The sequence below is a fragment of the Stegostoma tigrinum genome, chromosome 28, assembly GCF_030684315.1.
Source record: "Stegostoma tigrinum isolate sSteTig4 chromosome 28, sSteTig4.hap1, whole genome shotgun sequence".
NCBI classification, from domain to species: domain Eukaryota; kingdom Metazoa; phylum Chordata; class Chondrichthyes; order Orectolobiformes; family Stegostomatidae; genus Stegostoma; species Stegostoma tigrinum.
In genome coordinates, this window is record NC_081381.1 from 40,761,210 (window position 1) to 40,773,462 (window position 12,253).

The 12,253-nt window shown below is 41.7% G+C and overlaps 1 protein-coding gene across 4 annotated transcripts in view; it reads left to right on the forward strand.

The window, feature by feature from the left end:
- ajap1 (adherens junctions associated protein 1) overlaps positions 1 to 12,253 on the forward strand; it is a 318,303-nt gene that overhangs the window by 248,000 nt on the left and 58,050 nt on the right. Inside the window, exon 5 of one of the 4 annotated variants that reach the window (XM_059638015.1) lies at positions 2,314 to 2,403. The exons of the other annotated variants lie outside the window; for them this stretch is intronic. Coding sequence (XP_059493998.1) covers positions 2,314 to 2,371 — 58 coding nt within the window. The 3' untranslated portion in view covers positions 2,372 to 2,403. The remainder of the gene's footprint in view (positions 1 to 2,313; positions 2,404 to 12,253) is intronic. 4 annotated transcript variants of the gene reach the window in all.

Genomic DNA, 12,253 nt, shown 5'->3' on the forward strand with positions numbered 1-12,253 from the left:
TGCCCAGCTCCATTTACTGGGATAAGTCTCAGTTGCCGTGCTGAATATTCAGGACTATGAATCTCACAGCTCACTTCCTACCCAGCCTCAAGTCCACTCCATACCTTCTCTATGTCCTTTTATCTACTTACCCAGTATCCACAAGGACAGAATTCCTAAGCTATGTTTTAAAATGGGCATGAATGAAATAAACCTTTCACAATGTACTAGAGCTGTCAACAGAAACACTTCAAACTGAAAACAGCTGTCATATCCAAAAGCCATTCAACAAAGTTAAATCTCCTCAAATGGACTATCTGTTATATAAAAAGATAGACATCCATTCACATCCCATATTAGTACTGATTATCCTTTAACAATCACATAAATCTGTCTGATAAAATGGTTTGCACACACCCTTGGTGAAATTAATGGCCCCAGACATTTTGAAACTCAGCCAAGTTTTTATAATGGCCCCACCCATCAGGGAAAAGCAAAATGGCAGTAGACAAGCAAACTATAGAAACTGCAAGCACAAGTGTCTATGGTTTATCTTTTGAAGGTATACCAACTAGTTAACCTGTATGAATTTCTTCTTTCTTCTTTTACTTTTCATTCTTTTACTCTTACTTAGCAGTGTTTATTTAAAACTTAAACAACAGTAAACATTCATTATCCTAACACTGAGAGTTGCCAAGGACTCTTTTCTTCAGTCTTGAATGTATCACAGCACCTTTCCCATTGGGGGAAAAGAAACACCCTGATGTAATTCAATGGTTAAACAGTCCAGGACAGGTCTTCAGAGATAATGGGAACTGCAGATGCTGGAGAATCCAAGATAACAAAGTGTGGAGCTGGATGAACACAGCAGGCCAAGCAGCATCTCAGGAGCACAAAAGCTGACGTTTCGGGCCTAGACCCTTCTGTTGTTTTTGATTCCTCGCTTGGGACCAAGGTTTCCCACTGGCTTACACATTCAAGTGTGTTCTCACAGAAAGATCCTGATTCACCTAAAATTGTGGGAGGGCATAATGGGGCGGCTGATTTGGATTTTCCCATCTCCACAATGGAATTGGAAAGGGTCCGGAATATTACATGAGGGTGGGCAGTGTGCTTACACCACAGCAACAACATTTACCGCAGATGGGAGTGGGAATCCCAGAATTCGGATGGCCTGACTGTGAAAATGTAGACTATGACAGCTGCCATATCATTGCGAGCTCCCTCCTTTTGTGGGCTAAAATTGGAATTCAGGAACAAGCATGAATTTAAATTAGGCTTTAGGAAAAAAGTTGTTTACCCATAAGATTGATAAGCTATTGAAATAATCTGATGTTGTCCTTATAACCCAAAACAGTATAATTCTTGAAAGAACACTTGGATAAAACAGTTGAGGTGTTTAGAATGCCCCAATGTCGGCTCTGCTGGGCAGGTTGACATTTTCCATCCTTTGCTTTTGTTTTGATTTGCTGAATTAGGGTGTTGATTTGTCAGAGCACAGTGGGTCACATGGCACTTTATCAAGGAAAGTCAATGTTGTTGTGTAAATCAATGCTCTCAATAATGTGTGTGCAGTGCTGGACACTAACAACCTGACCTCTGAAGCTGGGCTGTCATGTTCCAATTGTGGGACAAGTGGGTGATTATGGTTTATGTAGTAATAGTTCATCAAGTGACAACCCACAATCACCTTTCAAAGTGTAACACAACCAGTACACGTGATTTCATTATTGCTTGGATCTTACAAAGATCTGCCTAAGATTTAAATCTATGGGAATATAACCTCTTGCTTTCTGGTACACCAGAAAACTGAATTCAAATATGTAATCTACTATGTTAAAGACATTTTGTTTCATTAAGTTTTGTTATAAGGTTGAAAATCTTCACTTCTTGTGTTGTAAAAATATTTGCTCCTGCTTTTGTGTCCACATTTTCCATTGCAAACTGATACATATATATTTTCCCAGCTCATGCTAACTGACACAAATAATTCAAGAGTTTAGCCTTGAGGTTACATTTAAGGAATTCATTAATCCTCAAATTCTCTCAGCATCTTTTAAGTGATACCTACATTTAATGCTGACCAAGATCAACTGCATAGGCGATATGCTGTGTGTGTGTGCATGCGTACCAATGTACTGCTAAAAATATGGCATAATCCTATGTATTTGTTAGATAATTTGGGTGTGACTTTCCTTTCTTTTAAGCAGTGAGGGGTGAGCATGTTAGATGGTGACTAAAATGATACTTCCATCACTGTGTAATGCTCACCTATCTGTTGCCCACCAAGACACTCATTAAGAGCTGATTGGTGAGTTTCTCCACCCATCACAGGCCACAATGCTGGTGTCCCGGATTGCCAGGAGCTGGCAGCCAGTCAGAAGCCTGCTGATTGAGGCCTATTCTTAAGCCATCAATGAGAGGGTAAGTTTTTTTTTCATTTGCACGCTAACATTTTGAGTTTAGGTGACTCTTCGTCAGAGCTGAGGTGAAGTGTGGAGGGAGCAGCATTTATGCAATAGTGTGGGTTTGGAGTGCTGGGGGAGAAAGGCTGCCAACAGTGCAGGTTAAGTGATCGGAGTGTGAGAAAGGCAGAACAATGATGCAGTTAACTGTGAGACTGGGTAGAATAGATAGCCCCACTGGGAGCAGCGGGAGGGCAGAGAGGACATGATTACAGAGAATATAACAAGTAAGGCTGAAATCAAGGGAAGGAATGGGAATGTGTTCGCAATCTGAAGATGTAGACCTCAATATTGAGTCAAGAAGTTAGTAAAATGTCTAATCTGAATACGAGATGTTGTTCAGGAACAAAAACAGAAGTTGCTGGAAGAGCTCAGCAGGTCTGGCAGCATCTGTGAAGAAGAAAATCAGAGTTAACATTTCAAGTCCAGTGACCCTTCCTCAAAATTGACATTTGTAGGTATTTGAAAGGCAGACAATCATGGATGTGGTAAGTTGCGGCCATTGATTGACCACTTGATAGCTGGTGAGTCGAGAGGTCACAAATTATTCAGAAATTAATGGTGAAGTAGCAAGAAGGAGGTGAGATCTCTCAGTCATGTCACCCAAATAGTTCTCCTTACCCATCTGTCAACAACCCTTTCTGAGGGTGAAATCACATTTTTACTTCTGCATGAGAAACTTAGTTCAGGACAGACAGTTCTACGGACCCATAAGTGTACTTTTTAATCTATCTGGAAATATTATCATTCACAACTAAGCAGCTTTCTGAACCAAATCTTTAAATCGCCGTGACTTTTTAAATAAAAAACTATTACCAGCTGCTGATAATCACCTGTGTCTGCTTTATAGGTATTTTAAATCAACATGCTCAGAAATGTTAATACACACATTTGGTGCAGATGGGACTTCTACCTAAATTTACCTGCCTCAGATGGAGGGAAGCTACTACTACACCACAGGAGCCCTTCATGTGTCCTCTTTATATTTTCTTATTTTCTGCGCAATCTGTTTGCAGATGCTATCACGTATTTCTGAAATAGGACAGGGCTTGAACCCACACCTCCTGGTTGAGAGTTGGGACTCCATCACTGTGCCACAAGAGCCCTCTGCGTCTGCTCAATATTATTTCCAAATACACTTGTTCAGAGATGTTATTGCACACCTCTGGGAAAAGTGGAATGTGAAACCAGGCCTTGTGGCTCAGACACTGCACAACAAGATCCCCCACTCCTTCATTCTTTGAAAAAGGACATCTCAGGTTATAACCTCTGGATAACATCCAATGCCACGTGCTAGCAAGCAAAGAAATAGAAGCATAAAGCAGATGGATGTTTGGCTTAATAGTGTAGGAGGGTGAGTTTTAGATTCCTGGATCACTGGGGTTATTTTTGGTGAAAGTGGGACCAGTACAAGTGGGATTTGAACCAAAGCATGGCTAACATTCTTGTGGAGTGGTTTGCTAGTGCTGCAGGGAGGAGATTAAACAAATTTAGCAGGGGAAGGGGGACACAGGTTGTTAACAGATCAAGGGGACAGGATCATACGATAAAACAATCAAGCGGTGGCTCAGTGGTTAGCACTGCAGCCTCACGGCGCCAGGGACCCAGATTTGATTCCACCCTCGGGCGACTGTCTGTGTGGAGTTTGCACATTCTCCCCGTGCCTGCATGGGTTTCTTCTGGGCACTCCAGTTTCCTCCCGCAGTCCAAAGATGTGCAGGGTAGGTGGATTGGCCATGCTAAATTGCCTGTAGTGTCCAGTGATTGGAATAGCCTTGGTAGTAGGTGTGGTTACAGGGGTAGGGTATGGGGCTTGAGCTGTGTGGGATACACTTTGGAGGTTGGTGTGGACCCGATGGGCCAAATGACCTCTTTCCACCCTATAGGGATTCTATGAAATCAGAGGAGGTGCAGCTGTAATAATTTTTCCAGGGAGTAAGGCAAAGCTGAATGGATATTTTGTTAATGCTAGGGGAATCACAATAAAACAAATGAGTCAAGGGCGATGAGTGACATGTAGGAGTGTGATATCATAGCCGTCACAGACATGGTTGAGGGAGGGGCAGGATTGGCAACTCAACATCCTGTGATATAGAATCTTCAGGCAAGACTGCGGAGGGGGTAAAAGGGACGGTGGCATTGCATGTTAATTAAGGAATCAGTCAATGCAGTAAGGAGAGATGATATCTTGTGGCGGGCAGCAAATGAAACTTTGTGGGTAGAGATTAGGGATAAAAATGGGCAGCCACATTGATGGGTGTTTGATGTAGAGCTTCAGAGAGTAGGCGGGAGATTGAGGTGCCAATTTGTGCACAATTTGCAGAGGTGTTTAAAAACAATAAAGAGAAGAGCAATTAAAGTTATGTGATTTCAACTTTCCTGACATTAACTGTGATAGACATAGTGCCAAGTGCTTGGATAGAGTGGATTTCTTTAAATATGTACAGGAGAACGTTTAGGCCAATATGTAGAGGATCCAGCAAAGTGCAGAGTTGTTCTGGACCTAATTCTGGGAATTAAAGCCAGACAGGTATTTGAGAAGGTTGTGGGGGAATGTTTTAGTGCTAGTGTTCACAACACGGTACAATTTAAGCTTCTTTGGACAAAGAAAGAGATAGGTTACACAAAAAATGTTTTGAACTGATGGAGAACTGATTTGAATGGAATAAGGCAGAGCCTAGCCAAGGTAGCCTAGAAACAGCTATTAGTAGGGAAATTTGCAGAAGAACAAAGTGGGGTGTAGGGGTAGTCAGGGTCATTCAAAACAGAAATGGGGATGGTAAAAACCCAATATCTTCCCTCTGGGGTGATAGGAAGGGTTAACACCCCCAGAGAACCGCAGATAACCAGAAATCTCCAGGATTTGATGAGAAGGAAAAGAAAGATTTTTACCAGGTACAAGGGGAACAAATCAGCAGAGGGACTAATGGAGTACAGAAAATGTAGGGTAGAATTTAAGAAAGCAAATAGGAGATATGAGAAAGATCTGGCTGGTAAACGTAAGGAAAATAACAAGTTATTCTATAAGTATATCAATGGGCAAAGAATAACAAGGGAAAGAATAGGGGCCATTAGGGACCAAGGGCACAATCAATGGGTGGAGCAAAAGAACATTGCTGAAGTGTTGAACAAATAGTTCACAGTTGTCTTCAGTCAGGAAAATGAGCATGAAGATATCGACTGCAGGGAGAGAGACTACAAGATGCTCAAGCAAGTTTACATTGGGAAAGACCAGGCATTTGGAAGTGTTAACAAGCTTAAAGGTGGACAAAATATCCAGGTTCAGATGAATTGTGTCCCAGATTGCAGTGGGAGGAGATTGTAGGGTCACTGACCCAAGCTTTTAATTCCTCTCTGGCCACGGAGGAAGTGCCAGAGGACTGGAGAATACCTAAAGTGGTTCGAATATTTAAGAAAGCTGGTAGCGATAAGCCAGACAGCTAAAGACCAATGAGCCTCACATCAATAGTAGGGAAACAATTGGGGAAAATTCTAAAAAAAATGCATTTATCTCTACATGGAGAGATAGGGATCGTCAGCATGACTTTGTCAGAGGGAAGTCATACCTAACAAATTAGCTTGAATTTGTGGGGAGGTGGCTAGGCATGTAGATGAGGTTTATACAGTTGTTGGAGTTTATATGGATTTCAGCCAAGTCTTTAGCAAGGTATTACATAGGAGGCTTGTCAAGAAGGCAAATGCAAATGGGATATAGGGTAATTTGATAAAGTGGATTGAAAATTAGCTCAGTTGTAGGAGACACAACAAGATGACAGAGGCTGCTTTAGTGACTGGAAGCCAGGGCCCAGTGGATGCCACAGGGATTTGTGTTGGGTCCCCTGGCATTTGTCATCAGTAAGTTTGCAGAGATTGGTTGGGTGGTTAACATTGAGATTGAGTGTCTTGGGCTACAAGAAGATTTAATCAGGGTGGTTAAAGAGGTAGATAAGTGACAGATGGAATTTAACCCTGAAAAGTGTGAGGTTACTTATTTTGGAAGGGGTCATTTGACCCTACGTATTCAATGAAAAGCATGACATTAAGAAGTTCTGTGGAACAAAAGGACCTGGGTTTGTTTGTCCATAGATCTCTGAAGGTGGAACGGCATGTTAATAGGGTGGTGGAAAAGGCAGGGAAGTCATGATGGAGTTGTATAGAACTTTGGTGAGAACACAACTAGAGTACTGTGTGTGGGTCTGTGTAGGGGATTCACCAGGATACTGCCTGGACGGGAAAGCTTAAGTTATGAGGAAAGGCTAGATAGGTTTAGGTTGTTTACATTGGAGCAGAGAAGACTGAGAGGGTAATCTAATTGAGATGAACAAGGTTATGAGGGGCATGGACTATGGAAAAGGAGCATCTGTTCCCTGAGAAATGGCAGATGGAGTTGGGCTGAGAAATGGCAATTGGAGTTCAACCTAGATAAATGCGAAGTGATGCATTTTGGAAGGTCAAACTTACATGCTGAATATAGGATTAAAGGCAGGATTCTCGGCAGTGTGGAGTAACAGTGGGATCTTGGTGTTCAAGTGCATAGCTCCCTCAAAGTTGCCACCCAGGTAGATAAGGTTGTTAAAAATGCGTATGGTGTTTTGGCTTTCATTAACAGGGGGATCGAGTTTAAGAGCCGCGAGGTTATGCTGCAGCTCTACAAAACCCTGGTGAGACCACAATTGGAATATTGTGTCCAGTTCTGGTCACCCTATTATAGGAAAGATGTGGAGGCTTTGGAGAGGGTGCAAAGGAGGTTTACCAAGATGCTGCCTGGACTGGAGGGCTTGTCTTATGAGGAAAAGTTGACTGAGCTCGGGCTTTTCTCTCTGGAGAGAAGGAGGAAGAGAGGTGACCTGATCGAGGTGTACAAGGTAATGAGAGGCATGGATAGAGTCGATAGCCAGAGACTTTTCCCCAGGGCAGGATTGACTGCCACGAGGGGTCATAGTTTTAAGGTGTTAGGAGGAAGTTATAGAGGAGATGTCAGAGGGAGGTTCTTCACCCAGAGAGTTGTGAACGCATGGAATACTTTGCCAGTGGTAGTCGTGGAAGCAGAGTCATTAGTGACATTTAAGTGACTGCTGGACATGCACATGGACAGCAGTGAATTGAGGGGAATGTAGGTTAGGTTATTTTATTTTTGTATTAGGATTATTCCACGGCACAACATCGTGGGCCGAAGGGCCTGTACTGTGCTGTACTTTTCTATGTTCTATGTTCTATGTTCCACTTGGCAGAAAGGTCAGTCATGAGACGACATGAGTTCAAGTTGAGAGGCAGGAGGTTTAGGGGGAATATGAGAAGTTTTTTTTAACCAGATGTTGGTGACAGTCTGGCACACACTGCCTGGGAAGGTGGTAGATACAAGTTGTCTTCCATCTTTTAAAAAGTATCTGTATAAGCATTTAGCCCATCATAACACTCAAGGCTAAGGGCCAAGTGCTGGTAAATGGATTAGGCTGAAATTTGGGTGTTTCTCACATACCTGTGCAGATTCAGTGGGCTGAAAGGCCTCTTCTGCCCTTTATGATTGTGCTTCAATGATTCTGTTTCTTTTCTTTTTCTTATACTTAGACATGCCTTCGCAGATAATTGAGCAAATTTCCCACCATGATGGTTTTTCGTTTTAACTACCCTGTAACAGGCCAATTAAACTGAGGAAGGTAGTTCTGCAGAAGTGTCACCAGACCCAAAACTTTGACTCTGGTTTTCCTGCACAGAGGCTGCCAGGCCTGCTGAGCTTTTCCAGCAACTTCTGTTTTTGTAGCTTATCATTGCACCCAATTTTCTGTTCTTTAGTCAGTTTTACACAAATGCTTCTATTGCATATTTAATATCATAGGCTTTAATTTTGCTAACAGATTTTATGCAGCATGTGACCAGTATATATTACAGTTTATGTTTATGTCATACGTAAATACTTTGACTTATGAATGCAGAACACTTGCATATTCTGTGATAGCCTGCATTATTGAAAGCTGATTGTCCTGCCTGTATTGTCTAACAGTATACACTTTACAGTTGGTAATATGTCATATATATCATATACATATTGTGTTTATCATACTTGCAATTTTTTTTATTGAACACTTCTTGCACTTATATTCGAATGTATCCAATTTGGTGGCTAATGATGCTGATGCAGAATCTTTACATGCCCATGTTGATCATAGATTATTTAGGATATCTGATCAGCATGGGTGAGTTTGACCGAAGGGTCTGTTTCTGTGCTATACATCTCTATGACTCTGAAGAGTTGCATCTGATGTTGGTGCAAGGCAGACGTTCCAGTCTTAAATACATTTGAGCTTCTGACTGTTTCTAAAATTTATGTGAATGGTCAGTGAATTGTCAGCTGGGAGCTTATACAGTTTCCTACATGAACAGAACAGGTCAGAATACATATTCCAATTATTTTAAAAACAGTAACTACACTCCCTTTAACAGTTTCTGGCTAATACAGCATTTCTCTGATTTCAAGACCAGAGTTTAAACACTGAAAAAAGTTGACACCTTCAAATACATCGTTAAAATCTCTTCTTTCCAACCAGGCTGACATACTTAAATTTGCCTAATCAATGCTAGCACTATCCATCAATATAAAGTAGCCATGGGATGGGATTGGCTGATTGGTGTTTGATTGGGAATCAAAACATATGCCACGAGTCTTAGAGTGTTCCCCACTGTATCCAAATCAGAGTAAAACAGATGGGATAGTACCTTACTGTGCAAGGTTCCTTTTCAGTCCTGTTGTTATTAGGTTGCTTGCTGAGCTAGTGGCTAATTCATGCATTACGATTCAAATGGGTTGTTGCATAACAGAGTCACTCAGGTTAGCCTCTATTGGCAGATTTTCCATACACACACAGATATTATATGCTTAGATTTGAGTGAATACATTTACGTGTTGCTTGATGGATGTAGAAAGAAGGTTGGGGCGAGAATTCTTTCAAAGGAGGCTCCTGCCAACTTGTCTAAATCTATTTTTGCAGTTTTATATAACCTTTCAAAATGTGAGCTCAAATCTTTGCAACAGCAAAGTTTCTTTTTTCCCCCGTTGTCCTCTGTTTCAGTTTTAACAAGAGATTGGCGGCCATCTATGGGTGGAGGGAGGAATGGAAAGTTGCTCTCCCTGCATTTATCAATTGGGGTGGACAAGGTCAGAAATCGTATGACACCAGGATATAGTCCAACAGGTTTATTTGAAAACACAAGCATTCAAAACACTGCCTGTTCTTTCACCTGATGAAGGAGCAGCGCTGTGAAAGCTTGCGATTTCAGAAGAAACCCACGCAGACACGCAGAGAATATGCAAACTTCACACGGACAGTGGCCTGAGGCTGGAATTGAACCTGCTCTCTGGCGCTGTGAGGCAGCAATGCTATCCATGAGCTACTGTGCTGCTCTAATGTATTTATCAAAGGCCAGATCAGGGCTGCAGGGATGGGAGATTTCAACCAAGTTCCTTACACTTCTGTGGCCCAGAGGGCTCAGAATGACTGAAAAGAAAATAGAACATTGATGCCCCTTCAATTTATTTCTTTAAATTTCCTTCCCCGATGTAAGGTGTAAACCCCATCCAAAGACTTGGGCTTTAAATCTAGCTTGCCTCTGAGGGAGTGCTTCATTGTCGAAGGAACTGCTTTTCAGAAGAGGTGATAAGTTGATAGCCTTTGTGCCCTGTCAGGTGACTGTAAAATTTCTCAAGACGATTTGTACAAAGTGTTTGTGCACACTGTCCTGGTTGACATTGCCGCTGAAACCAACACCACGAATAAAGCATTTTACTGTAGGAGACTGAGTTGTGGTGGAGGGTTATATTTTGGGCTAGAAGCCTCTGACCAGCAGTGTTCTAAAGGGATTGGTAATGGGGCCACTTTTATTTGACATTTATATGAACGATTTGGATAAGAATGTAGGAGGTATGCTAGAAGGTTTGTGGATGTCACCAAAATTGGTGGTATAGTCAGCAGTGATGAATGGTGTCCAAGACTTTAAAGAGATCTTAAAAACCAACAGAACTGTGGATGTTGTAAATCAGGAACAAAAACAGAGGTTACTGGAAGCTCAGCAGATTGGGCATCATCTGTGAAGAAAAAGATCAGGGTCAACTTTTCAGGTCTGGTGACCCTTCCTTAGAGTAGTTCTGAGGAAGGGTGACTGGAACCTGAAACATTAACTCTGATTATTTTCTTCACAGATGCTACCAGCCCTGCTGAGCTTCCAGAAACCTATGCTGTTGTATAAAGAGATCTTAACCAGTTGGGTCAATAGGCTGAGGAGTGGCAGATGGAGTTTAATTTGAATAAATGCGAGATGCTGCATTTTTGAGAAAACAAACAATGGCAGGACTTACAGTTAATGGTAGAGCACTGTGTCGTGACCGAGAGGTTCAGATGGATAATTCTTTGTAATTTGCATCACAGATGGACAGGATGGTTAAAAAGGTGTTCAACACAGTTGCCTTCATTGCTCAGACTTTTAAGTGTAGGAGTTGGGATTTCATGTCGTAGTTGTACAGGATGTTGGCGAGGCTTCTTCTGGAGTACTGTAGGCAGTTCTGGTCACCTTGCTATGGGAAGGATATTATTAAATTGGAGAGTGTTCAGAAAAGATTGACCAGGATGTTGCTGAGAATGGAGGATTTGAGTTATGAAAATAGTCTGGGACCTTATTCACTATAGAGTAGGAGTTTGAGGGGTGACCTTATAGAGGTTTATAAAATCATGAGGGGCATAGATAATGTGAAGAGCAAGGGTCTTTTCTCTAGAGGGGGGAATTCAAAAATAGGAGGCACATTTTTCAGGTGAGAGGAATATGGTTTTAAAAAATGCTTGAGGAGCAATGTTTTTGCACAGAGAGTGGTTAAGTGTGTGGAATGAACTTCCAGAGAAGGTCATAGATGCAGGTACATTTAAGACATTTAGATAAATACACGAATAGGAAAGATTTGGATGGATCTGGACCAAACACAGGCATGTGGGGCTAGTTTAGTTTCAGAACATGACTGGCATGATCTAGTTGGACTAAAGGGTCTACTTTCACACTGTATAACTCTATAAGTTATCCAGTCATTATCAAATCTCTGTTGGTGAGAGCTCACTGGTTGCTAATTGGTTGACACATTTCTATATTACAGTAGCGACAACATTTAAAAATTACTTAATTGTAAAACATTTAGGAATATGTTGAGGTCATTAAAGGTACTGTATAAATGCACGTCCTTACTTTCTTGAATTCCACTGAACAAACAGACGATTACTCACATAAAAATCCATTTAATGGGTTATAGGTGCTATGTATGTCCAATGCTCATCTTTCACATGGCCAAGTCAAATCATGACAATTAACATTTGCAAGGCAGCGTTGCCATGGCCACTGTGTCTAAAGTCCTCCAAGGTCCAATCGGTCAGAAGAAAGAGTGACATTTTGTTCATCCTTCTGGTCCAAAAGGAGCCCTGGTGCATCCTGATTGTATAGCTCTTGCCCCATTCATTGGTTCAAGAGTACACAGGGCACAGTCCTGCCTGGATGCACAGGAATTCCTTACCAAGGCTCCCCTATCTCCTGCCCACATGCATTTAGAAGACTGGGTCCAATGGGGAGTTGTCATGAGCCATGGCAATCCAGTCCGAGAAATTTCAGTTCCTTTGGATCACTGCATGTTCAAATAGCAACCTTAAAAAGGGTTTATAATGCTGAAGGAAATGGTCAGAGCCATTCATTTAATAGTGCAGAGCCAGCTTTAGCCTGATTTCTTTCTAAAAAAATCAGTTTACATTATTAATATGTTAGCATTCATTTCACTGACACAA